The sequence below is a fragment of the Abramis brama genome (assembly GCF_963993115.1).
Source record: "Abramis brama genome assembly, chromosome: 18".
Lineage (NCBI taxonomy): Eukaryota > Metazoa > Chordata > Actinopteri > Cypriniformes > Leuciscidae > Abramis > Abramis brama.
This window is the reverse complement of record NC_139980.1, coordinates 18,135,564-18,163,466: the sequence shown is the minus strand read 5'-3', so window position 1 is coordinate 18,163,466 and position 27,903 is coordinate 18,135,564. Positions and strand designations below refer to the sequence as shown.

General features: G+C 38.2%; 1 protein-coding gene across 3 annotated transcripts; it reads right to left on the bottom strand.

Moving 5' to 3' along the window:
* Nucleotides 1–73: 73 nt before the first annotated feature.
* On the bottom strand, nt 74–26,140 carry ylpm1 (YLP motif containing 1). 3 transcript variants are annotated; one of them, XM_084090177.1, is made up of 22 exons: nt 26,060–26,124; nt 25,361–25,947; nt 23,477–23,677; nt 23,006–23,203; nt 22,324–22,889; nt 20,155–22,239; nt 19,915–20,041; nt 19,654–19,798; nt 19,486–19,575; nt 19,216–19,378; nt 16,772–16,929; nt 14,134–14,288; nt 13,983–14,045; nt 13,411–13,530; nt 13,134–13,310; nt 12,921–13,004; nt 12,738–12,821; nt 12,550–12,630; nt 6,007–6,058; nt 4,146–4,270; nt 3,699–3,879; nt 74–2,599 (listed from the first exon to the last, which is right to left on the bottom strand). In XM_084090177.1, exons 2-21 carry the CDS (start codon nt 25,871–25,873, stop codon nt 3,733–3,735), a joined length of 5,334 nt encoding a protein of 1,777 aa, XP_083946303.1. In that variant the 5' UTR covers nt 25,874–25,947; nt 26,060–26,124; the 3' UTR covers nt 74–2,599; nt 3,699–3,732. The 3 variants fall into 3 exon arrangements, with proteins under 3 accessions (XP_083946303.1, XP_083946302.1, XP_083946304.1); XM_084090176.1 differs by having other exon boundaries at nt 25,361–26,140; XM_084090178.1 differs by having other exon boundaries at nt 25,424–26,138.
* Between the last annotated feature and the right edge of the window lie 1,763 nt (nt 26,141–27,903).

The window sequence follows — 27,903 nt, the reverse complement described above, 5'->3', positions numbered from 1 at the left end:
CAAGTTCCAATGACAACAAATGTACAATAGAGCAACAAAGTAGTCCTACAAAAATACTGAATAATATTCCAGGTCTTAAAAAAAGTACCTTTATGTTACACAGACTCATGTTTCACTTACAATCTTGTACAGAAACTGTACATGAGATTTGAGTAAACAACTTGAGTAAACATCTGCAAATCCTCACAAACAAAAATATATATTAGTACGTGTAATTGTTAACTTCCACTGACTGCCAGAAAATGGTTGTACATGAAATATCAAATTAAAGATGCACCCAATAAATAATGAAGAAACACTTACAAAAAGCATATTAGATGCATATATTGTATATTTATCATTGATTGAGCAGCATGTTCACACTTACCTTTAATGCCATCTCATTCATATTTGCATCTGAATATTTATCTGTTGATTCTTGTAAAATATTTTATGAGCATTTAATGAACATCACTGTAGGGTGGATCACTTGTCAATACAAGTGTAATAATACCCAGTGTGCATTCATTAAAGAACCCAATATTACCGCAAACAAATTGTAAATGCATTACTTATACACTCACCGGCCACTTTACTGGGTACAACTATTCAACTGCTAATTAACACAGATATCTAATCAGCCAATCACATGGCAGCAGCTCAATGCATTTAGACATGTGGACATGATTAAGACGATCTGCTGAAGTTCAAACTGAGCATCAGAATGGGGAAGAAAGGAGATTTAAGTGACTTTGAACGTCTCATGGTTGTTGGTGCCAGATGGGCTGGTCCGAGTATTTCAGAAACTGCTGATCTGCAGAGATTTTCACGCACAACCATCTCTTGGGTTTACAGAGAATGGTCAGAAAAAGAGTAAATGTCCAGTGAGCTGCAGTTCTGCTGGTGAAAATGCCTTGTTGATGCCAGAGGTCAGAGGTGAACGGCCAGACTGGTTTGAGCTGATAGAAAGGCAACAGTAACTCAAATAACCACTCGGTCTGCAGAAGAGCATCTCTGAACACACAACACTTGAAGCAGAGCTACAGCATCAGAAGACACACCAGTGACACTCCTGTCAGCTATAAGAACAGAAACTGAGGCTATAATTCAGATGGACTCCCAAAAACTGGACAATAGAAGATTGGAAAAACGTTGCCTGGTCTGATGAGTCTTGATTTCTGCTGTGACATTCAGATGGTCGGGTCAGAATTTGGCGAAAACATGAACTCATAGATCCATCCTGCCTTGTATCAACAGTTCAGGCTGCTGGTGGTGTAATGGTGTGGAGATTTTCTTGCCACACTTTGAGCCTCTTAGTACCAGTTGATCATCATTTAAACACAGCAGTCTACCTGAGTATTGTTGCTGACCATATCCATCCCTCTATGACCACAGTTTACCAATCTTTCGATGGCTACTTCCAGCAGGATAACACACGTCACCAAGCTCAAATCATCTCAAACTGGTTTCTTGTCAATGTCAACGAGTTCACTAAACTCAAATGGCCTCCACAGATCTCAGTCCAATAAAGCTCCTTTGGGATGTGGAGGAATGGGAGATTCACATCATGGATGTGCAGCCAACAAATCTGCAGCAACTGTGTGATGCTCTCATGTCAATATGGATCAAAAACTCTGAGGAATGTTTCCAGCAGCTTGCTGAATTATGACACGAGGAATTAAGGCAGTTCTGAAGGCAAAAGGGGGTTCAACCCAGTGTTCAACCCAGTACTAGCAAGGTCTACCTAATAAAGTGGCTGATGAGTGTATATTCAGCCAATGCGACTGACATCATAACATATACTCTCATAAACAGCCAATGTTGCTGCAGATATGGACTTGGTAATTAATAAAGCTAATTCCTGGTTCTTAGCATAACCAGGGCATGTTTGAACTGCATCATTGCAATATTTAGATAGAAAAGGCTTTTAGGGTGCATTTATACAAGGTCAAATATATAATGTATAATTCAGATGTACACAAACTCTGTATGTCAAGTATTTTGTGCAAAATTCCTGCCCATGTTTCCTGGCAACTTATGTGGCAAACCAAATAGCAAGGAGCAGGCCAAAAAACAACCAATGGAATAGACCTGTCAATCAATATCTGTTGCCACATGAGAAGCCAGTAAACTACTTTGTAAGTAAAATGTATTGGTCATGTTTCTTGCATCAATCTGAACAGTTTCTTTTGAATCTTTAATTACAGCTTCCACCAACCAAAGTTTCACAATTCAGCTTAACAGACAGTTTTTTAACAGCAACTTAGTGAAAAATGACTGTATGAGGGTTCTTTATGAGACTGTTTTGTAAGCTTTATTGGGTGTGTACATGTGTGTGAACTACAGTAATATTTCAGAGCCAAATACATTAGATCTAAGGAATAAAACTAACAAAAAGTAAGGATAATCACCAACAGTCAAATGTACCACTGCTACAAAACATCACACAATGTTTAACCTATTAAAATAAGATTGTGGATAAAACAAAAAGGCATTTACATTACACCAGATATTATACCAAGGCCATTAAGTGTACTATCAGGATCGACCAACGACTGAAGAGTCAATGCTCTTTCTTCATCAGGCAGTACACATTGGAAATGAAGAATTTCATGGTAACCTGCAACAGGGAAAAAGACAAGTTAAAAAGACATGAAGAGAGAATTTTTAAAACTTGTTTGTATAATGACAGTGGGTCACATTCACTACTAAGAACACAACTATGGAACACGTCAATCCAAAATAAAAAATAATAATAAAAAAAAGAAATAAAAAAAAGAAACTTCAAAAGCTGTTTTTGTTGGATTTTATGCTCAGAATGATCTTAGACTTAAAGGGTTAGTTCACCCAAAAATGAAAGTTCTTTCATCAATTACTCACCCTCATGTCGTTCCAAACCCGTAAGACTTTTGCTAATATTCGGTACACAAATGATGAATTCTGAGGGATTTCTGTCCCTCCATAGACAGTTTTACAACTACCACTTTGATGCTCAAACAGTTCATAAAGAGTTAAAAAAATTTGAAGAGACACGATCACTTTATATGATGAACAGATTGAATTCAAGCTTTTATGCACATAAACATTCATCAATGCACACATTAGTTACGATAAACGGTAGCTCAAGCATGTTCACTTGACGTGCGAGAACCAATGAGGTTCATTCTCGTTACACAGCACGTTTGAGTTTCTGCAAGAGTTTTGTTCTCACGCATCTAACAGTTTCGGTTCATGTTTGCAGATCAATGTTTATATGTTAATAAAAGCCTAAATTAAATCTGTTCAACATATAAAGTGACAGTCTCTTCAGAAAATTTGGAGTAAACCGCTCAATTCATATGGATTAATTTTACGATCTCTTCATTAACTTTTTTGTAGCATCAAAGTGGTAGTTGCATAGCTGTCAATGGAGGGACAAAAATCTCTCAGATTTCATCAAAAACATCTTTATTTGTGTTCCGAAGATGAACGAAAGTCTTACGGGTTTGGAACGACATGAGGGTGAGTAAATGACAGCATTTCCATTTTTTGGGTGAACTATCCCTTTAAGCAGCATTTGATGTAAATGAGTCACATGATGGAAAACATGTTCTCAAGTTTAGAAAAATGGGAACATTTAACAAAACAGGAAACAAAACTCATGTCTCTAGCTTTCTATCCACATAGAGCAATACTATCAGTCTTAGCTACTCAAAAGAGCTGAATTACAAGCAACTCACCTTAAACGCTGTACAATTGTCATTACAAAATCTCCTAAAAATACTTGGTGCGGTTGAGCGCTCTCTGAGCAAGCTGGCCGCTCTCATCCGTGATTTTCTCCCAGTCTGTCTGTCCGACTACAAAACCAATCGCACGTTTTCTGTCGGCATCCTTCTTCTCTTCGAGATCAGCCCAGCGCACCTGGAAGATCAGCATGTTTAATGAGTGCAAAATGTTTAAATCATGACCCTCCCCAAGAAAAGCAATGCAAATTCAAATCAGATGGTCAGCAACTGGTGAGAGTCTTTGTTCAGTAAAATAAAAAATACAGACCAACAATTCAATCATTTTCAAAACAGGACTCTCAATCTGCAATTATCAAGAACATTCAAAATGAAAAACTGAACAATAGGTGACCACAAACAGTGAGTGAAAGCAAATACATAACATAATGTGCACCACATTACCCTCTTTTTGCCAGGTTCAGACATGCGACTGGCATAGTCATCGGGCAGCTGAAGGAAGTCTTCCATGCCGGACACATCAGTGTCTCGTTTTCTCTTGCCTCCTCCTGCCAGACCATCCAACTTGTCTGGAAGGACAAAGTAGCATCTAAAGTCATCATCAATTCTACATCTGATGAACATTTATTTGTGTCAAAGCTACTAAAACATGATAAATCACATAGTAATATGAAAAAAAGCTATTATGTCTTTGCACAGCCATAGATTATAACAGAATATGTTTATCCTATGCACAGTTCATTAGGATTAAGTAGTTACGAGGGCTTTTCAAACTAGCCTGGTAATACCAAACTCTGCTACTTCGCTTTGCTTCGTAGACAGAGTCTGGCATGGCATAATTGAAAAGCGTTTTCTTTCTCGCGGGGGGGTGCTTGTCGGAGGTTTAAAATCATTGGTTACCCGTAAGCCAATCACATAACGTTTGGTTATGGCGTGTGTTATGCGCATGCTCAGCCGCATCTAACTTCCACTGTAAACACATGTATGATGCGAAAACAAAACCATTGAGCGAAATACCAGAGTGAACATGGCTGTGAACGACTTTTGCAGATTATGTGAAGTAAATCTACGCATCCACGGTACAGTCAGCGTCTACATCACGGCTCTCAGCCCGCCCTCTGTTCGTTGATTGGCCGGCTGTTTTCAGGCCGGAGGAAAACGGAAAGCTATTACGCTTTCTCAGACTGAATAGTCAGGCTATTTTCAAACAGGGATGGGTCAGCATTTTTTAAACCATCTAGCACTCATGAAAAGCGTTTTCAGACCCGTAGATTGTTCGAAACAGGGATTAAAATGGTTGCATTTTCTTCTTGGTTTGGTTCGTTTTCACAAGGCAACATTTCTAAATGGACCAAAAGTCATATGCAAGAAAACTGTCCTCTCATTGGTCAGTGCACCCGTTTGTGTTTCAGGATTCTGCTCATCCATCAGGATGGGATAGACAACAGCTCCACAGGCTTATTGTGGCTTTCTTTGTAGCTGTCGCTATATTACTTTATCATTTTGAGCAAGAATAAAGGCTTTTTTGGACATTAGTTGTGAAATATGTTCATCAGAACAAATTTCAAATGGGTATTTTACTTTGTCTTTGCTCCAGTTTAACCTACAATTCATTTTGAGAGGCATTAGGAAAACAAACAGTGCTGCTTTCCAAGCAGCATGTGTAATGGTCAGTTGGGTTGGATTGCTTTCTCATCACAAGCAAACCGCTCAAGACCACTTTGTTCAGGTGATCATCGGCCGATTGTTTTTGGTGTGTGGTGGATTCGAACCCGACTGTAGCGTTCTATATATGCCTAATCGAACTAAGGGGGGATTTTTAAACACGAGTTTACGCAGCATGTTCCGAAACAAGTGCTTCAAAAGAGCCAGGTGTGAAAACGCATCCATCCATCCATCCATCCATTTTGATGCAGTGTGTTTAACTGTTTGAGAGCTAAATTAATGTTTCAGGTGACTTAAAGCAGCCAGAGCAGATCTTCGACAATATTCTAACAGATGGACAACCAGTTAATAAAACAGTTCAGATGTAGTGTTTGTCCAATTTTTGTTACTGACCTCAGTAAATGCAAATAGAATGATTTGAATTTGTGAATTTGTAAATTTGTAAATCCAGGGATAAATTTACAAACGTACAATGTTGCAAACGTACAATGTGAAATCTTGAAACCTTAATTAACCCAGGGGAAAAGTCTGAAATTACCCAGAAGACACCAAATACTTAAATCAATGATATAAAAAAGACAACATACAGTACAGACATAAACTGCTTTGATTATCTAACTACAAATAAATAAATACCCACCAAGCTTTGCTTCTGAAGTGTCCATCTCCCATTTGCTTTTCGGAAGGTATCCCTATATTACAGAGAGACACTCCAACTGTTAATCCTCAGGGGATGAGAGACAGAGGGGACAGACAGTGTGACAGAGGGTGGACAGGGATAGAATAGGGGCTGGGGAGCAATGATGATGCTTTAGATGATGAGAGAATAAGCTTGAAAAAGAGATCATTAATAAGTCACAAAGGCATCAATGAGCTCTCAGCAATTGATAAACAGTCCTTATTCAGAATGAGGAAATGTCTACTGAATACAGAAGAGCATGCATATTTTAATACTACTGAGGTTTTTATATATTTCTACATAGTTGACTGCTTTACACATTCATTTCATTGTAAATCACAAAGCCAAGACACATTTTTGCAGCAGAGATCGGTCATTATGGGATAAGACAAAAAGCCAACAGCACAACACACAAAAATTACTCAAGACTGACAAAGGAGTCCACTTTTAAATGCAGAATGATTATTCTCTGCACCCTTCAAAGTATTTCTCAATCCTGCCCAAGAGAAAGCGCCACAACACTGGATTTCTGGATTGAGAAACACTAACCTAATGGAAGCTTTTCTTTCATCTGCCAAATATATAAATAGAAAAGTAGGAAGTTCTGTAATTTTTTAATTAAGAATCTCAATTCAATTATAGGGATACAGTACCAAATCCGTAAAACTGACTTCACCCAATTAAAATCTGAAAAGTTAAAATGTAAATACCCATATCATAATTAAAATTAAATTGTCTACGTGTTAACTCTTTGCCCGCCAGCATTTATTTATTTTATTTTTTTAGTTGCCAGCCACCGCCAGCATTTTTGGTCATTTTCACAAAAGTTTCATGCCCTCCAGAATATTTTGTTGTATGAATATCTGAACATGCATTTATCAAAAGAAAGAACAAACCGCCTGTTTTATTCTAGCTTCATGCATTCTTTTTTAATCAACACTTGAATGTGGTTAACTATTGTAAAAAAAAAAAGCAACATTTTGAGCAAAAAGGCTGAGAAAAATCACATTTTTGTCAGAGACTATGTCTGGATCAGATTCAGAATGATGATCAAAAGCCAGATGGAGCAGATCGAGTCCATCAACACCCCTAATGCTTCCACAGTCCTATAGCTCGTCCCGGGTCGACATTTCATTCGGTAACATTAGGCAGGTTTGTTTTTTATATGTATATATATATATATATATATATATATATATATATATATATATATATATATATATATATATATATATTATATTATATATATATATATATATATATATATATATTATATATTTATATAATATAAATATATAATATATATATATATATATATATATATATATATATACAGCATATATATATATTTATATGCTGTTTAATGTTGGTGATTGCGGTATTTTACATATGCATGATTACATATGACATAGCTTGTTTTTGCATTTTCCTTGCATGCGTTTTAATCAGGAGGTTCAGTACTCTTTCAGAAGGTGTGTAATAGCACCCCCTAACATATAACAGTGAAAACAGATTGGCTGGAAAATTCCGTCAATGGCGGGGAAAGAGTTAATACTGACTTTTTACACAAATATCAAGAATGAAAACAAATCTTTGGTAATAAGGCAGTGGTTCTCAAACCTTTTGGGCCACGCCCTACTTTAAACTTAAAAAAATATATAAAAAAATCAGTCTGAAGAAGAACGATTCAGTGGAATTGGCGTTCGGCGCCCCACACACTTTGAGAACCACTGGTTAAACTCATCCAAACTGAGATCATCTACACCAAGGATAGGCAACGTAGGTCCTGGACCTCACCTGCCTGTAACTCTCTAGTAATGTCTTTTAAATGTCTTTAATCCTGAAGACATTGATTAGCTTGTTCAGGTGTGTTTGATTAGGGTTGGAGCAAAACTCTGCATGACAGCAGCACTCTAGGACCGACGTTGCCAATCCCTGATCTACACTGTAATTTACCACTAAAAATAAAACAGATTTAATTTTTTTGGACAATACGTTAATTGTCTGGATAAGAGATTCTAATGTTTTATAATGAACACACATTTTGCCTCAATGCATTTTTTTTCTAATGTGTGTAGAATTTAATAAAATTCTATATTTTCAAGTTTTTACAACCACAAATTACACAGCCACAAGTACAGATCGCATGCTTGCTTCAGTCCAAAAGCACTTTGCTACAGAGTACCAAGTCTATAGACAAATAAACTAGCTGATTATAAAATCTTAATCTTACATAGATTTAGAACTGTTTGGTATCATTTCTCAAAGATACACAAACATATACATAAATCAAAAACAATAATTGGTGTTGCAACTTGCAACTAATGACAAAGTTTGATGCTGTAAATATGCACTCTTTGGTAAGAGTGTGAACACTCAAAACACCCTGGAACATTGATCCGTCAAGTGATGTTTGTGTGATGGATCATAAAAATCCCTGCGCAGGTCATAATTGTGTCATAGCTATATTTTATAATAGGGATGTGCGAAACTACTCAACTAGACTGCTCTAGTTGACATTGGAAAAACTAGGCATTTACATTCATGTTTTTTGCACATTTATGTGCTTTATATTTTTTACAAAGGCTGCATTAAAAATTCTGCCATGTTACACATTTCAAAATAATGTATTGTTTTTAAAGTGTATACTAGAGCAGGAAAAAATTCTCAGACCTTGCATGCATTCATTTTTCCCCATGTCCTCTGTGTCCTCGTCTACCATTCAGTAGACGAGCAAGATAGAGTATTGTCAACACTTTTCCATTTTCTTCTTCATGTCAAGTCAAACTGGCATATAAAAATTACCTTGATCAAAGACTTGTTATACAATTGGTTATTAGGGAAATATGAAATTTGATACCAGCTTAAATGGGAAACGTTATGAAATTAAACTTACTTGACAATATGTCAGGGCTTTTTTTTTTTTTTTTTTTACGATTTTGCTGCCTGTTATGTGTACAAGTACTTTTCATCCATGAGAAGTGCATTCAAATCAGGACTTTTATTTGAGGATTTCTGTTTATTCTGGCTATTGGGTTTGTACTTATTGGTCCTGCAATGCCAATTGATTTTGAATAAATTTGGCTATATTGGCTAATGTTGATTAAGTGAACGCTTAAGTTTAATTTTACAATGATCACCATTGAAATGATCTCTTCCAATAATTAATTATTCATGGCGCACATGCCTAGTTTATAGGACATAACTGCCCCAGTTCCAATAAATATAGAATTCAAATGAAATATTGCTGCACAATTTGCAAGAACATAGATACTGCTCTTTGACAATTTTAAAGATCTGAATAAGTATTACAAGGTATGGGACTGAACAGCCAGGTTGGAAGAGTTTTCTTGTTTTACAAAGATCTGAACGGTCTCTTACATCTCCAGCTGTTCATTAGAAATATATGAATATTTAGAATGCATATAATCATGGTTAGTAGTTGAAAGTAATGTGTACTGAAAATGGTCCTGAAATAAATAGCATTTTTTTAAGCTTTCCATGACTGCTACTGACACCAGCAAAGAGGGATGAATTGATTAAATGTTGAGACCAAAACAAGGACACATAGATTTTTCTTCTTTTACTTTTCTTTACGCTTTACTTTGTTTCAAGGCAAAATACATGTATTAAGTTGGAATCTTGGAGTATGGAAAAGGTAAATGGCCTTTGGCATCTGCAATGATTTGTGCTTAGGCTTTTTCTTCATTCAGTGCTACTCTTTAACTCATATTCTGAAATTTCAGCTTTACACTGCATAAAAAGCAAGTTTACAAAGACTGTCAACTTAATTTTAACAATACTTCACTGAGCAAAAGGAGCCACAAAGCTGGATGTACACAAAATTACTAACAAAAAAATAACTAACTATTTATGAATTTTGTCTTGCAAGTAACCATAAGCATATGGACAAACTTTATCTAAAACACTTGAATTTGAGTTTGCTTTCCAAAATAAAAGAATCCTTTACTTAAACTAAAATACACCATGTCATTAGTCTGTTTAAAACTGTTTAATACCAGGTTCAGACTACACAATATTTGTATCTGTTACGATAGTCACGGTGTCAGATTATGTGATTTTGACTCCTAAATTCATGTCGTGGACAAGAAACATGTCAGACTACACGTTGCTTCCAGACCAATCATCGCTTGCCATCTTTAACAACATATGTGATGTCATTGAGAAGGCAGAACTAGCGACTGACTTCCGGAAACAAGAACTTAAAAACAAAAGCTACAGAAGCAGCCTGTCAGCTTCATGCTAGTTCCAGTACTCACCGGGTTGCTGAGGCGCCTCTGCTATTGTTCGCCAGCATTAATCTTTTTTTCACTCTGTCGTGGTAGTCCCTCGAGCAGGAGTATTGTTGCCATAGTTCCACAAACCTTTCCTCCATTACATAATTCCACCTAGCAGCACCAAAACCATCGTCCGTCTCTCATTTCGCCATGTTTGAAAGCTGTGTACGGAAGAGCTTCTGTGCTGCTATTGGTCAATGCCACAGATGTGACGGAACTCGTCGTGAGTGAGTAACGTGAAGGCCAAGTATTGTAACCCATACTCGGAATGTGTCCTCAGCATTTAACCCATTCAAGTTAGTGCTCACAGGAGTAGTGAACACACACGTGAACACACACCAGAGAGTGATTAGAGCCTTGCTCAAGGGCATCTCAGTCGTTTCCTGCCGGTACTGAGAATCAAACCCACAACCTTCAGGTTACCAGTCTGACTCTCTAACCATTAGACCACGACTGCCCCTAAACCTCCACCCTTGAAAAAAAAATGAAATATGCTAGTCTTTCTGTCGTGAAGCATCAGACGTGGCGTCAGTTGTTGTCCACAGTGACACACTTAACGAGATGAATCGATCGATTCTTGAGTCTTGACGCCCATCGTCTTTTACGAATGATGTCGTGTAGTCTGAACCCAGCATAAAACAGACTGAAATTGTTATTTTTTTCAAATGTAGAAAAGCTTAATTGCCCTCATTTGGTAAGCCATCATTCAGGTCAATTGTTCTTTAAGCCCCCCATCTCCAATTTTTAATGAAAGGAAAAACCATCATCTCTTTAGCGTGCATGTTAATTCCTCATAATTCCTAATGTAATAGCTTCCTTGCTTTCCTACAATGTTCTTACAATATCCAAAATTACAAAAATTTTACTGTAATTCCAACTTGTTAGAACAAACCTAGTTTAAGCTTTTATCAACATAATAAAGACCAACTTGTATGGCAAGCTTGTGATTTAGGTTTAGGTCTTCACAGATCTACCAAAACAACAAAAAAAAGTTTCCTTCTAAAAGTAGCTTGACAGAATTAATGGCTCTATTGTGAGACCTGTTTTAAAATAAGCCCCAAAGACAATAGTGCAGAGTAATGTAGAGCTTCCTACAAGACGAAACTGAGATGCATTCAGCCTTGCATTGAATTTCAAGTCCCACAACAAAAGAGTTCAACTACAACATCAAGCAGGACATACAATACAGGTGTTTCTGTGTGAAGAGCATACTAATTGTGAGGCTGTTAAATATTTGGCTAGATAAAATAAGATTTATTACGCAAAACAGCTACATCATGGGAAATTCTGGCATCCATTTGGAAGCCATAGCACAAAAATGCTCTAAATAAGCCATCAAAAGTCTTAAGTTTTACTAGCTGACTTGTATTTTGATGCTTAAATCTTCCACTCAAGAGTAGCCATAGCAATGCTTGAGTTGAAAGTGAAGACTTATCAAAAGTGAAATTAACAGATTCACTTCATACCATACTAATAAAGTTGTGCTTTACCTCTAAATTTGACACACTGTAACTAACGATTCTGCTGAAGGAGTTACAGGTCTTAGTTAAAAGAACGACTCTGCTCCTAGTTTAAACCTAGTGATGAAGGAAGAGCAATGCATTTGAAACATGTTGTTTCAGCTAACATTGCACAGTTTTAAAAGCTTAGCTTACATTTTACTCAAGAGATCAGTTCTGCCAGTGACATTTAAAAAATATATAAATGACCAATTACAAGTCTCAATGAATGTAATTAAAATATTATTTTAAATTAGCTAAAATGTTGTGGATCTTTAAATAAGGATTAAGTAAATGTGAAGATTTGGGAGGATAAACAGAGAAAGACAATACCATTATAAATGACAATACTTTACGACATCAAAGTTTGTTAATTTTTCAAACACTTTCAAGTTAGGTCAAGTAACTGCCTTTAGTGAGACAACATCATATGTGCTGTCGCCAATATATTTGCTCGAGAAAGCATTTAATAATCCATATTTAGAATATGGATTGCAATTATTTAAAAAAACCCAGGAGATGCCATGTCTCAGGAATATTCTTTTTTATTTGTTTCATCTTTGTCAACTTGGATTGGGAAAGAGTATCCTGAAACATTGATCAATAATAAGAGTACTTACCGTGTTTAGGTGAGAAACTGGGTCAACTATAAAGTCACAGTTTAAATTATTGGATAAAAGCAGCATGCATGCAACATGAGGTCCTACCAGATCCGTCTCGTCGTCATCCTCCTTTTTCACTTCAGCCTTTGGTTCTTCTTCAGATGGGTTGAAGTCTTCCATCTCCACCTATCACAAAAGCAGTTTATGTTACTATGAGAAGAAAAGAATAAGGACAACTCATTTACAATTTCTTAAATGAACATAATAATGGCACAAGTCATTAACAAACTTACATCTTCAATTGCTGCATCCTGTAGTAGAGACCTGATATCTAGTCGTATCATATGGGGTGGTGCAGACTCCCAGCCACTGGCCAGCTGTGCACAAAATGCATATTATTAGTCAGGCTCATGAAAAATGGCATCATGTAGTTCTGGTGGTATTACTCAAAACGCAAATTAAGTTAAAGAAAATACCTTCGTAATATCCTTTAGTATTCGCCCATGTATGTTTCTCTTTGTACATGTTTGGTGATCAGTGGTGATTTCAGCTAAGTACACCTGAGAATAAAAAGTGAGATTTAACATAGATCTAAAGTAGATACTGCTGCTCTACATAGATGGCTAGCGTTTCAATTCATTCCTAGCAAGGAACTACTTACATTTACATTAAATAAAGATGAAGCTCACCTCAAAACCTTTTGTCTTAGCAGCACTCCAGAACTGGTCAAAGTATTTCACTTTATCATTAATGGCATCCAGGATTATGAAGGGAAAAAATCCATCATCCAGTGTTTTCTTAAATGTCTTCAACATGCTGTTTCGATATGTATCTTCCATTTCCGGTTCATATTCATATTCGAGCACCTGATGAAGATGGCCAGGAAGATTTACATGATCAGTTAGAGAAAATTAATAGAGGTTTTTCATTTAAAATAAATAATGAACACAAAGAACTAGTTCAAACCTTGTTCTTGACGCGCTTCCCAGTATCAGGGTCCTTCTCAACTTTTTCCACTTCAGTCATAAAATAATCGTCCAGACCAAGCACTCTGGGTGGTGCACCACCACATTCAACCTCTTTGTCCTACATCAGTAAAAGCATAATTACTTCATGGATGAATTGAAATGACAAAGTAATTTACAAAAAAGGAAATTACATTAGCAAAAGTGTTATTTTGTTCTTTCCTTTGGCTATGTGAATTCTCTTTGGCCCAAAACATCTCATCTCAAGCACTTCTAGCTATGCGAGCTTGATGAAATCATAATGAAAAGCAAATATGCACTGCAGTCTCATTGTCAGCAGGGGCAGTAGAGACAACATTAGCATAAATTGTTTCCTACTGCGGCTAGTTTTCTGTATATTTATGAGCTAGCTTAATAACAGCCTCCAGTTTAGTATATAGTCATTTGAAGGCAACTCAACATTCACCCTGAGGGACCTGTCAAATTCCATAACAGGCCAGAGTAGACCAAGTATACTTTCAGATTTTTTGGGAAAAATAATAATAATAAACATTAAAATATCATATGTGTTACCCTAATAAGTTTTGCCACATGACTTTTGCCACTTCCAGGTAATCCACGCATGATGACTACAATCTGAAAAGAAAAAAAAACTGTGGGTAAAGCATGATATTCAAAAGTAGAGCATAATTATAATAATAACAACAAAATAATTATGGCATACCCTGTCAGGTCGAGTTGATCGACCTGGGAGTTTGAGGATGTCCTCAGCATTCTTTGTCTCTGGTTTCTTCTCCACACGAGGAGGGGCAACAGGTGCAGGAGGGGGCAGTGATGTGGAGGGTGGGGGGCGCTCATCTGGATAGCTCCTCCGATCACCTGGGTAAGAAATATAGGTATCTTACACAGGTCGCAACTTTTCAGGCTCGATTACTTAGTTATTCATGATATATTGACCCGGGCTTAAAAACTGAAAAAAAGGGTAAAAATAAAATCAGTGGGTTCACTCAGAGCAGATTCAATATTTTAGCGTTTCTGGTCATGCGTGCCTTTTGTAAAATTATCTTTTTGGAAACCGTTTGATTAGAAACAAATACTGGTTAATAACTCTTTTTTTTTTGCCTATACTTTATACCAGAGCTTGAATTGAACTTTATACCAGAGCTTGAATTGAACTTTATACTAAGAGCTTGTGACTTCAGTAGCCTGAATCTTGAATGAAGTGCTGCAAGCATTTTGGAGACTGTTTGCAGTGCAGAATTCATGATTGGTTGACTGCCAAATTAAAATCTTAACAGAACGATAAAATAAGGTTATTGACCAGTTAATGGTAATTTCAATAAAGCGTTTCTGTTTCAAAGCATTTAAACATGATTTTGTTTCCTGTTCAAATTTCATTAATTTCCATTTTTTGTTTTCATCCCTTGAACCTGTTTAGAGGCCTGATAGTGACTTCGCTTTAGGGCTGTCAAAATTGCTCAAAAATGACGTTCGAATATTCCCTCTAAAAAAAACACGTATATTCGAACTTTTCGAACATCTGGTTGCGCATTACGTCAATAACAGGACAAATTAATACAAAGAGACATAACTACTTGTATAGGTAGTTTATTTAAGTTTAAACATATTTGACAACGTATTACCTACACAAAAACAAATAAATCAACTAACGGCCAAGACCGCAGACCTCAGACCTCACTCTCGCTCGCTCGCAGGCACTCTTTCTCTCTCTCGCCCTCACCCTCACACTCTCTGCTCATAACGGTTTAAATGAACAACAACAATAAACAAATGTTGAGTGCTGATCAAGAGTTTTGTGCAAGCAATTTAAGGTCACGACTCTTGTCCCAAATATATATAGCAGGCTTCATTCAGTGATTGAAACAAATATTATTAACATTAATTGAAGTTTTACAGTATATAGAACCGACATTGAACGCTCCGAGCGAGCTGTGCTGTGGTAAACATTGAACTTTTCCTTGACATGAAACGGTAAATAATCAAACCAGTGGAAGCCTGCAGTGCATGAAACTGCTGTATCTAACCTACCTTATTCATGCAATATCTATTCAGTCAGTACAGTAGCCTACACTTTAGTAATGTTTCTGTTTAACGTTAAATAAAATGTCCCTGACCCCTCAGGCAGCGCACCCACTCGCAAAGCAGACAGCCGACAGTTTTTCCACATTCGAATATTAATTTTCACCTTCGAAATTCTGTTTTTTAAAACTATTCGAATATATATTCGAATTTAGAATATTCGTTGACAGCCCTACTTCACTTTTGACTGGCTTGCACACCAGGACCATTTTAAAGGGGTATATAAAAAAAACTTGCAGTAGAAAGGCAAAATTTTTTTTTAAATCGACTACCTGACTAGAGAAAAGCTGTTTTCCCGTTTACTAAATAGGTAGGGAAACTTCAACAGCCATAATGCACTGGGCATATTGCTTTTAGGCATAATGGTGTCAACTTGTATTGTTCCCATGTGCAAGAACTCAAAGATTAAAAGTTTAGCGGGAGTGAGTTACTTGTGGTTTCCAATGAAGGATCTAACATGTTGTAGGCAGCGGCTTAAGGCGGCAAAGAATCGTAAATACGGAGAGAACGCAGTGAGGGACAATTTGAAAAAACCTCCATGTTTCTAGACACCATGTCAAACTGGATGACCACAAACAGTGGTTTAGGCCAAACGGAGGGGGAAAACTGAAAGAAACTGCTGTTCCGACAGTTCCGCCCAACTTCCCTAAGCAAAACGCCGTCTCATACAGGTAAGAAAGCTGTTGCCATGGAGTTCCAATTTTACCATAATGCTTTAAGCGTAGACAGACAATTTTCAGTGCTAAACCTACCCTTACATTAACTGCTCTTTTATTATTCCTCTGTCGATCTAACTGTCTGTGGGCAGGGATAGAAAAATGCGTATGCATTTTTGACTTTTTCCTGACAAATAAACATGAATTTCTCTGCCCAGGTAACACGTAGAATGAGTAAAGATTATTCATGTACATCTACTACCGACATTGTAACAATACAACGTGGGTTGAAAATCGCCAAAGTTACACTTTCAGTTAAAGTGAAATGTGTAATTTCTGGGCCACTGGCTGTTTTCAAAGAGGTTTCCCCAAACACCGATCCCAATTCTCATCCCAAAGTCACAACATTAGCTGAGCCAATGTTGCTGAGTTGGGTTCATCAGGTAAGCCATTGTGTTTACACTTTACAAGGGGAATCAACCTACAATTGTATTATACTCGTCTTTGCATTAAAGATGGAATTGGAGAAAGCATTTTAACATTTAAAGTTGAAATGGGAAATTCTTCTAAAGTTAAGAGATGTATTTTTTTTTATAAATCACTTACTTCCATAGCTTGAGGATCCATGGTCATAATGCTCAAGACTCCTTTCATAGGAAGACCTCTCATAGCTTGATCGGCTATAAACCTCTCGGTCCCTGCTCGAGCGGCTTGGGTGATCTCTTTCTCTGTCTCTGTGTCCTGGACGAGGCCCAAGTGGAGGTCTGAAACCAGACATACGAAAAAAATATTTTTTCAGTCTGTGACAAACTAGTGCTCTTCAAAGATATTTTGATGTAGATAATGAAGTGTTTTAACCCTCTGAGGTCGACAAATGCGCGGGCGCGTTTTGCTGGATTTTCTCCACATTGTAGCACTATAAACTTAAATTACTCAGTCATTTATAGTCATACAGAAAAAAGAAATATAAAAAAAGAATCTGTGATATTTCTCCTTTTGTATGTGTCCACTTACAATCAAACCAAAACATTGTGCTTTTGTAAAATAAAGAAAATAAACAGGGTGTGCGTTCTGCCTCTCCGTCGCGGTGAACTTTTTTTTCTTGAGCACGTCTATAAACTGAAACAAAACTCAGTGAATACTTGTCACACATTTATGAGCCATATACCTTCATAAACATTTAAGTGTGTACTTTTAAATGATCGGATTCAAAACGAAAACAAATATTCTCTGTTTAAGTAATTTGTATAAAACCAACAAGATGTCCAGCTTCTCAAACGCTTCCTCATTACAGTTAATTTGGCCACGCCCACTCGCGCAAAAGATATTCACATGCAAATCTCCACATGGACCGCGTCTCGCTCATTACCTCAACAACAAAACACTTCACTTCACTTTTCGTCTAGTTTGAAAGACGTGCCTGAGCTTACATTGGATTTAGGCTACCTCAGAAGAAAAAGAACGCGATTTGAAGACAAGAAAGGTGTAAGGTAAGAAATTCTTACATATTAGTTTGTTATTGTTGCATAAATGTCACGTTGCAGTTGAACTTTTGCTAGATATATGGGGAATATTATAATATTTAGACCCGTGTTTACTGTTACTGTGTTTGTGGATATCTGCTCAAACGTAGATATGTATATGGTAACCATAATGTTTTATATTTGAGCGCGATCACGTTTGAATGTATCATATTTTTGATAGCGATCGCGTTTGAATGCATCATATTTTTGATAGCGATCGCGTTTGAATGTATCATATTTTCCTGCGCGATCGCGTTTGAATGTACACATCATATTTTGGATGAAAGCAAAACGCACCAAACGGCTTCATGTTTTTATTATTATCTCATTTCATATCATCATAACGGATGGAAACATTTGAAGTGACATGATAATCAATATATTTTTCTCTAGCTTAGTTGTTACTGAAATCTTTTGGAAGATTTATACTGCTATAGGTTATTTATTGTTATTATTATTTTATCTGGCACTGCGCATATACCTTATGCCTACAGGCACAACAAACCTGGTGTTCATCATTATATTATATATTGTTGGAAACATTTGTGTGTGTGTGTGTGTGTGTATTCTGTGAATTTTAAAAAGGAATTTTAAAAAGCAATTTTAACCAGAAAAATCTAATATTTATTTCCAAAATCGTGCAGGCCTTTCTCTTGATATCAGTATGTTCACTTTTTTTTTTTCAGGGCCCAGATGCCACTGAGGACTTCAACATTCACATGAGTCTCTGTACGTGAACACGGTAAAGTGAAAATCTTGGAAATGAAAGGTATGTACAATGTTTTTAGGAATGGCACAAAGGTCTCTGTCTTTGAAGTGCTTTTTTGGCATTTGTTGTGTATCTTTGGATTATGTTGTGTTGTAAATAAATCCAAACAATTTAAAAGCCATTCTTTTTTAAATCTCCTCATTTACAGTATTGTGCAAGGTTGCTCAGAATGGCAGGGCCTGATAGCTCCTAATAGGGCCGTTAGGGGAGGTTCTTTGTCTTTCTCAGGTGAGAAAAGCTTACATATTAATGAGCTTGCGCATAAAGCTTTCTAACACAAAACACGTCGTAAAATTTTTAAATCAATATATTGTCTTATCTGAATGAGCAGTCAGGGTGATTTTCACATAGTTTTGCAGCAAATATTCTAGGTTACGTGATACAATTTTCAAAAGTCTTGTGAAGAAATAATCAGTATGGGTTTCATGGCCTTATTTCAGTGAGATTTTTTTTTTGTATTTTCACAAACCACGCATAAATGTCATTATCTCAAAACTACAAACTTTTACATACATGCTGCTGATATATTATTGTAGCAGAGTTTGTGCTGAATACAGTGTAATTAGACTTTAGCCATGAAAATGTCACAAGTAACAGAAATAACCAGAAATGTCAGAGCATGTCAGAACACCTCCAGGGCCCAGAAAACAGCTCAGACCTCAGAGGGTTAATATTCATGAACCAATATGGGTACAAAATACAAATATCAAAAGCTACTGTGAGAAATGGATGCAGCAGCAAGGTCTTGAGGTACCTACCGTTCATCTCGTAGGTAACGGTCCCTTTCATATCTGTCTCTCTCATAATCCAGTGCTGGCTTCTCCCTATATGGATCTCTCTCCCAATCCCTGTCATAATCTCTGGGACCACCATATGGGTCACTTCTTCTGTCATAGTATGGGTCTCTAGGGCCAAGCAGTTCTAATAAAGAAGAGAAGAAGTTCATCACACAAAGAAAACACAAATGAAAATAAACAAACCAAATGTTCTTATGCAAACAAACCCAATATTAACAGAACAGAACCAACCTTTCTCATACAGTCGCTCAGATGGCGGTGGTGCAGGCCTCAACACAATCCTCTCTCCATAAGATATCCTTTCCACTGTTGAACCTACATCTGTTAAATGAAAACACAATGTAATTTGACTAAATACATTTAAAATTATGTCAGTTGAGAGGCAGAATATATACTGACCACGACCATGCCCATAGTCCACTGTTTTAGCAATGAATGTGGCTGTAGGGACAGGTGCTGAAGAATGAAGAAAGTCTGTAGATTGATTTGAAGGGGCCAAACCAGCTTCCAAGGTCTGTCCCGTTTCTGACAATAAATTGGTGGCCTTTAAAAAAAACAAAATGCTCATTCAATCAGTGGCTTTTCAATAACATGCTATTGCAATATTGGACATTAGTTTCTGAATCAAGGAGCATAATTTGAAACCCAAAGTTGGCATACCTGCAGAGCACTTTTAACCTCAGGTGTAATTTCCAATCCAAGAATTCCGGGAGGAAGTTCTGAAGGCAACCCAGTTGAATCTGGGTTGGGAGCATCTCCCAAAGCCCTCTTGCTTTCCTGGAGCTCTCTATGAGGTTAAATAAAATCACTAAGATTTAAACTTATGAAATCTCAGCCAGTTGGCCTGTATGACTTGAATGTTATTTAAATAATGATACATGGTTGGGAAATAAATGTTACCTTATCATTTTCAACTCCTGAGCAGCTTTTAGAATGATCTCATGCTGCCTTTGAGAAAGAGCAAGTACAGTTTTATTTGCAGTAGGTGAAGACTGCTCAAGTGGGGTATCAGGGACATGAGGTGCAGGCAGGCCAGATAGAGGCTCTGGGTTATGTTCATATTGGGGATTCGTTTCACCAACTGGATGAGAGTAACCTCTCTCTGATGGGGGTAGAGGTGGTGGCCTTTCCCAATCAGGATGAGAGTGAAACGAAGGATCCCTATCTCGTTCTTGATAAGGCGGATCATCAGGGTAACAAGGTCTTCTTCGTTCCTCTCTATATCGATCCTCTTCCTCAAATGGGAATGATTTTTCTCTTCCCTCTAACCAAGGATCCTCTCTAATAACCTCTGGGCGATGATGCGGAGGATAGTCTCGGTCAAGCTGCTCCCTGCCCCATTCCTCACGAGAACCGTAATACTCATCGTCTTGCTCATAATCTGGATGATAATCATGAATAGGCCTTCTGAGTGCATCATCTTCTTCACCATATGGGTATTCCTCATCATAATCTCCTTCTTCATGGGGAGGTGGGACACTCCACCTCTCCATTGGCATTGGGGGCCTCATAGGTGGTCTTCTCATCTCTCTGCCCATTTCGTGGGGAGGTAAAGGAGGACGTCTCAGCCCTCGACCACGTGGATGAGGCCATGCAGGTTCTCTGTCCATTTCTTCATCATATTCAAGAGGTCCAGCTGGTTCCCTTGCCAAGATTTCATGAGGTGGTAGTGGCCGTCTCATGTCTCGCTCCATCATGTCATGGCGGGGTGGTGGTCCCCATGGGCCTACACCGCGTCTGAATCGTGGTACCATTCCCCCACGTGGTCCCATGTGAGGAGGTCCATGTGGGTTGTGCTGCAAACTTCCAGGAGGAGGGGGGCGTCTTGGACCATGAAGCATAAATCGTGGATTGAAAGGGGGTCTTCTGGGGCCCCCTGGAGGAAAAGGAGGCCTAGCAAGCATGGGAGGTCTTCTCTCTGCCCAATATGGATCTTCTTCCTCCCAATAATCCTGTGGTTCTTCTTCCCAGTGTTCGCCTGGAGGAGTGCTCTCTGGGTACTCTTCTGGGAAGTGTTCCTCCTCTGGATGCCACATCTCAAGGGGTGCTTCCTGGTCCTCTATTTCTCCAGGACCATCTAAAGAGGGATCTTTCCAAACCAAATCCTGGTCCTCTTCGTGCCTTGTGTCATCGGTTTCCTGATGGTCATAGGGATCCTCCTCCATAATTTCTCTCTGGCAGTTGGGATCAGCCATTTGTCCCCTGTACTGCCCTCGACCACGTGCACGGCCCCTGCCCCGAAGAGGCACTGGCCCTTGGCCCCTTCCTCTCCCTCGTGTGGCCTGTGGTGGACCAGTCTGAGTAATCATGTGTGGCCCCCTAGTAGCCTCCTTCATTGTATCAGGTTTAAACTTATCGTTTTGAGGAGGCTTTGCATGTTGTGGTGGCCCATTTGCAACATGACCGGTTTTAGGAGGTTGTGAGCTAGAGTTCTGAGATTTCTTGTTGGTGGTGTTTGGACTTTCTGTAGATAAGGATGGTTTAGAAGCATCTTCTGTTCGCTTATCCTGCTTTGCAGTATCAGCAATGGTATTCTCAGATTTAGTATCCTGAGTTTGAGGAATAGGTCCACTCTGAATAAAAAATCCATCCACAGAGTCCAGTATGTCATCTGTCAGTGAAGGACCAGTGGAAGCACCATCTTTTTTGCTACTTTGATCTAAGCGATCTTTGTGTTTTTCTGGGCCTGTTTGAGTTGGAGGAACTGGTGGTGCATCAGGTTTTGCTGATTGTTGCTTTGTTTGAATTCCAGGGACAGGACTAGATTGCTGTCCATGCCCTGGTTGTTGAGGGGGTATATGGGGTCTTTCAAAACGTGTAGGTGCATTCTGCCTCGGGGGGTTATCAAGTCTTGCTGGAGCCCCTGGGAGTAGAGGATTACCTCTGGGAGGTCGACTAAATCGCTGGCCACTGTCAAATCTGGGTGGCCCACTAAACCGTTGCTGGGGTGGCTGTTCAAACCGTGGGCCTCTGGGACCTTCAAACCTGAAAAGAAATTAAATAAAATCAGAAATCAGTAGCTCCAGAAAAAAAATATTACCCAATTAATCCTTATTCTAAATACAATACCTTGGGCCATCAAATCTTCCATGAGGCCCAGGGGTTCGGACCCCCAGTCCAGGTGGTCGAACCCCCGGCCCATGTGGTCCAGCAGTTTTACATGTTTCAGAGACAGAATCTGGACCAGACGATGGGAAAGGTTCTGCAGGTGATGGCCCATGTGGAATACCTGGTCCAGAAGGTGGTGGGCCCTGTGGTCTTGACATTGCATCCATGTTAACTGGTGGAGGCATAGATGGAAGCCCTGGGCCAGCTAAATGCATGTTTCCATCTTGTCCGGGGAGTCTATGCTGCCCATATGGTCCCATCATGCTCCCATATGAAGGACCTGTACCATACTGAGGCTGCATGGCTCTTAGAGTAGTGACTCTCTCTTGCAGATGAGCTGAAGTTGAATTCATTTGCTCCTGCCATTGCCTCCACTGGGCTTCATAATCGTGCAGCTGGTCTTTGTGTGGGTATGTCTGAAACTGTTCTAACCACAAATTAAAGTGCCTGTCCCATTCTTGGTACAATGGAGAAAATCGTTGTTGCTGCATTTCATAGTGTTGCAACTGCATTTCCAAGGGCAAGGTCTGGTGGATATAATTGAACAATCGTAAATAATAATGTAACCTTATTTTACACTTTTTCTGAGCCAACCATGCAAATTAAGAACCACTGAGAAATGTAATAAGACAGGAGATTGTACCTGGAGATGCGCAGGCTGTTGTATAACCTGTTGATACTGTTGCAGAATCTGCTGTAGTTGAGCATGCTCTTGCATCAGTGCCTGGTACTGAAGGCTGGCCCTTTGATGCTGCACATGCTGCCAATGGGCTGCTGCCGCCTGCAGCTGCTGAAGACGTGCTGCTTCAGCAGGGTCTCCTGTATCATTGATGCCACTGGGCTGTAATGAATATCAGTAATCAGTTAAACATGATATAAATTATTAAGGGTGTGATGATACACTTAGCTCACGAGATGAAATGATACACGATACCGAGTTCACGAGCATGAGATCATTACACCCCTATAAATTTTATACAAGTAATGAATTGATGCTGTATCACATTTTAAAGGTATAAAATAGGTTGAAAAAAAAAATATACACATCAAAACCATAAAATACATTTAAAACAAAAAAAACAACTGGGCGAAAATAGTGTGCAGAAGAAATTACCTTCGATTCCTCAGGTGGTGGGGGAGGAGGGGGTTCCTCTTTGGGAGGTGGTGGTGGAGGGGTGCTCTTTGGGGGTTCAACTGGAGGCGGAGGAACTGAAGCATGGCCTCCATTAGCTGAACTTTGATTCTGCTTCGCCTTCTCATTTTTCAGCTTTTGCAAATTTTGACGGTGCTGCTGATACCAATAATCCTGCTGCTCCTACACAATAAACACAAATATAAAATTTTCGCATTGTTTGAATTCAAACACTGTACACTGTACAAACTAAATACTTTTAATATAACAAATATTTCACTCAAATGTAAAAGTTTATATTTAAATGTCCATGTCTATTGAAAAAAGGACAAAAACAACCAACAAAAACAACAACAAAAAAAGCTATATTCCAAGACTTCTGAAGCCATACAATTGCAATTAAGTAGTTAGATCTCTTGTTATACTCCATTGCACATATTCCAATATGTGTGCCATGTTTGGTTACGACATACAAGAAAACTGATGATGAAAATTTTTGAATCTGAAAGCAGAGGCAAGGAAGCATACTCTTTAAATGAATTTAAATGAAAATTTACCATAATAAATAGATAAAGTCATTTGTACGGCACTATCATCCCAACCACTTTGGCTTCAAGCAGGAAAAGAGAATTCTTTCATGAACAAAATAGAATGAAGAATGAAAAGAATGAAGGGAAAGAGAGCATTCAAAGAAGCTAATATAAAACACAAGGATCTGCTTGGAAAACTCTATTCGCTAGGTCATTAATTTGCAATGAGAGAAGGCCAAAGAGTATGCAAAATCCTGTGATATGTTTTAGTGTAATTGAATATCATGGCTGTTAAAATATAGATAAAATAAATCTTTGAATGTAAACATTCAAATTTGTAAACTCGTTCATATATGCTTTTTCCAACTGAATGTTAATGTTACTGTCCTGCTCTGTTTTTTGACCTGTGCCTTGTCTTAAAGGGATAGCTCTCCCAAAAATGAAAATTATGTCATAATTTACTAGGCTAACCCTCATGTTGTTCCAGACCTGTATGGGATCCTATCATCTGTTCAAAAGAATGTATTTTGAAGAATGTTGGTTATCAAACAGTTGATGGTAGCCATTGACTTCCATAGAAAAATACTAATGTAAATCAATGGCTACCATCAACATTCTTCAAAATATCAGTAGAATGAAGAAGAAAGAAACTCATACAGGTTTGGAACAACATGGGGGTGAGTAAATGATGACAATTTTCATTTTTTTGGTGAACTATCCCTTTAAGAATGTCAATGTGTATGCTGTACAAAAGACAAACTACATAAACTTGACAGAATATTTACTTAAATGAGGGAATTTCTGATTTAAATGAGAAAGTTTACACTATAGCCTACAACATTGGGAAACTTTTGGAAAACGATCAATATATTCCATTATAACAATATAATTGTTTTGGATAATTGTACTACGACATTCTTTGCAAATGGGCAGTAGACATTTAATGTGTATTCCAGGTGCTATGAAAAGGTTTTCAGCATTATAATCAACTTTTTGTCATTACTCGTTAATTCAATGGCCCTTTGATAATGTACCAAAAAAAAAAAAAAACTCTTTGTATTCAGATAATAAAAGGTGTATGATTAATAAGTATAAAAGATAATTAAAATATTGTTTGTAAATGTTTTAAACGAGTATGACATGATCACACAACAGGACATGGCATGCAATACTTTTAGGAAGTTTATAATTACCCAAATATGATTTCTAAATATGCTAATTATAATGTAGGCTACTCTACCCAAGAAGGAAATCTAATGTTCTGTATACATTTATTTGTTGTTACAGTAACACAACATTAATAAGAAGAGGAAGAAGAAATGCAAGAGAAGCTTGCCTGCTGAGACATCGACGAAAAGTCTGGCTTTTCATCCGCCACCGATGAACTGGTTTCGCTAACCTGTGGTACTGGAGCTGCAGGTAAGGAAGATGATGCGGGCTCGGGCGCTGGAGGCTTCACCTCAGGCGGAGGAGGCTGAGGCGGGCCGGCCGGACCTCTCAGGGTTGAGGGATCCTGAAAAGTGTTGGGTGGTGCACCGCCGGCCTGCCAGTACGGAGAAGGCCCGCTGCTGGTGTTGCCGGAGTGATGCAGCACAGACTGAAGCTGCTTCTGATGGAGCTGCTGCAGTTGCTGCATTTGTTGTAAATGCTGTTCGTGTAAACTAGAGAAATTAGATGACGCTTGCACCGACGGAGCTCCATATCCCCCAAATCCTCCTCCAGCTGCTGCTTGTGCTGGTGGTGGTGCAGCTGGAGGAGGGGGCTGAGCTCCCCTAAACTGATGAGGCCGCGGGCCGAAGTGTGGAGGAGGCTGGGGTCCACCTCCGTATCCTCCCCAGGAGGGATGCATGCTTGAGACACTGCGGGCCAGGCGAGGCCTAGCCGCCTGATCGCATAAAGCCGGTTCCTTCGAAACTATCGCTACTACAATTTGAAAATATGAACGCAGTTATAGACACAGACTGTAACTATCTCATGAAAATAGAAAAAAATTATTTATCTTTACAGATGTGCAAGAAACAAAACGCTTACATACATAATTATTGTTTGAATGCTATTTCCTCGCCGAGCCTGTGCGTGCGTGTGCCCGATTGCGCCTGCGTCCAAGCGTCAGTGTGTTTGACGCCCACTTGCGTAACACGTCATCGCATTTCCTTTACTCTTCTTCGTGATCGTGCGATGGCGCATTACCACCACCTATCGCACTGGTTCAGCGACTAGCTCCTTCGCTTCAGATTTTTTCGATTTTTAAATCATAAATTGAAAAACGTATTGTCCACAAAGCTCTCTTAACTTAACTTAATGAGACATAGTTGCTAGGATTTAGTTGCTCAGCATTTTTTTAACCTTTTTACATCATTACTTCACTCCAACTCAGTAGGTTGCGGAAATTAACCATAAGCTGGTTTGCCAACCGCCATAAAACAAAAAGAAGATTCTTCGTGATTTTTTTTTTTTTTTTTTTTTGTAAATAAAAACAGTAAGTTTAGTGTAACTTATTAACATCATCTGAGTAGAGAAGAATGGGTCTGGTCCATTAAAGCTTCTCACTTGACTGCCTTCCCAGCACAAAATGGTCTGAAATTGCATACTTTCTTGAAGTAGGATACTTTTTTTTTTTTTTTTTAAGCAAGAAATTACTACTGGGTACTTTTTGCCTACTCTTTTATGAGTACTGTGAATTCAGACATACTTCTTTTGTCACATACTGTTTTTTGCCTACTATAAGGAAGTAGGCATATGTTATTTTCCAATGTTTTTACAACTTCACAAAGTTGTATTGCTGCAGTATAACATTTTCAAAACGCACCCAAATTTACAAATTATGTAGGCACTAGGCCTAAACAGAAACACTGAAACATTGTGAAAATAATAAGCTGATGTAGGCCAGTTTTTTTTTAGTTGTCAAAAAAAAAAAAAAAGATGGAGGAAGATCCCTCAAGAACAATGTGCATTTTAACTTATAATGTATTTAGATAGGCTATACATTTTGTATTTAAATTTAATGAATGCTGATTTAAATGAATGCAGCCTTGGTGAGCATAGGAGAGTTGGAGATCAATTTAATTTCTCTGTACTTTATACATTCCTGTTTTGCAAAGCAAAGTGTCACATAAACTACAGGCACAGCCAAGTATGGTGCTAAAGGGGGGTGGGGAGTAATTCCAGTCAAGTTTAATTTCAGTTAAGAGATCAGTTTAATAAATCACCCCTTCTGATTACTTAATCAGCCATTATTATTTTATTTTTTTTTATCTCGGGGGCCTATATGAAGCCGGTTTAGGTGGATAGGTAGGCTATGTTTCAGTTTATTTTGCGCTAACTCTGGGTTTTAGTTATAAATTAAAGTGGCTTGGGTTGTAGCGCTGTTCATCGCCATAGTAACTTACACAGGGAGCTCTCAAACCGAAATCAGTATCCAGTTGCAAACATAGCCTCTAAGTTAAGACTGTGTCTTAAAGGGATAGTTCACCCAAAAGTGAAAATTAGCCCTTGATTTACTCACCCTCAAGTCCTCCTAGGTGTATATGACATTCTCTTTTCAGACGAATACAATCGGAGTTATATTAAAAAAAATGTCCTGGCTCTTCCAAGCTTTATAATGGCAGTGAATGGCTGGTTTTGAAGTCCATAAAAGCTCATCCATTCATGATAAAAGTAATCCACGCGGCTCTGGGGGGTTAATAAAGGCCTTCTGAAGCGAAGTAATGCGTTTGTGTAAGAAAAATATCCATATTTAAAACTTTATTGACTAAAATAAGTAGCTTCCGGCAGAAGGCTGTATGCATTGATTTACGGCGAAAGAGTAAAAAAAAAAAAAGAGTCTTCTGAAAGAAGAATGTCATATACATCTATAGGATGGCTTGAGGGTGAGTAAAT

Excerpts from the sequence above, each read along its gene's own strand:
- ylpm1 (XM_084090176.1), bottom strand. The coding sequence starts at position 25,873 with ATGCATCCCTCCTGGGGAGGATACGGAGGTGGACCCCAGCCTCCTCCA. Across the intron at positions 22,240-22,323 it reads GGAAGATTTGATGGCCCAAG|GTTTGAAGGTCCCAGAGGCC; the intron begins GTATTGTATTTA and ends ATTTCTTTTCAG. Across the intron at positions 14,289-16,771 it reads TGGATCCTCAAGCTATGGAA|GTGATCGGAGGAGCTATCCA; the intron begins GTAAGTGATTTA and ends TTTCTTACCCAG.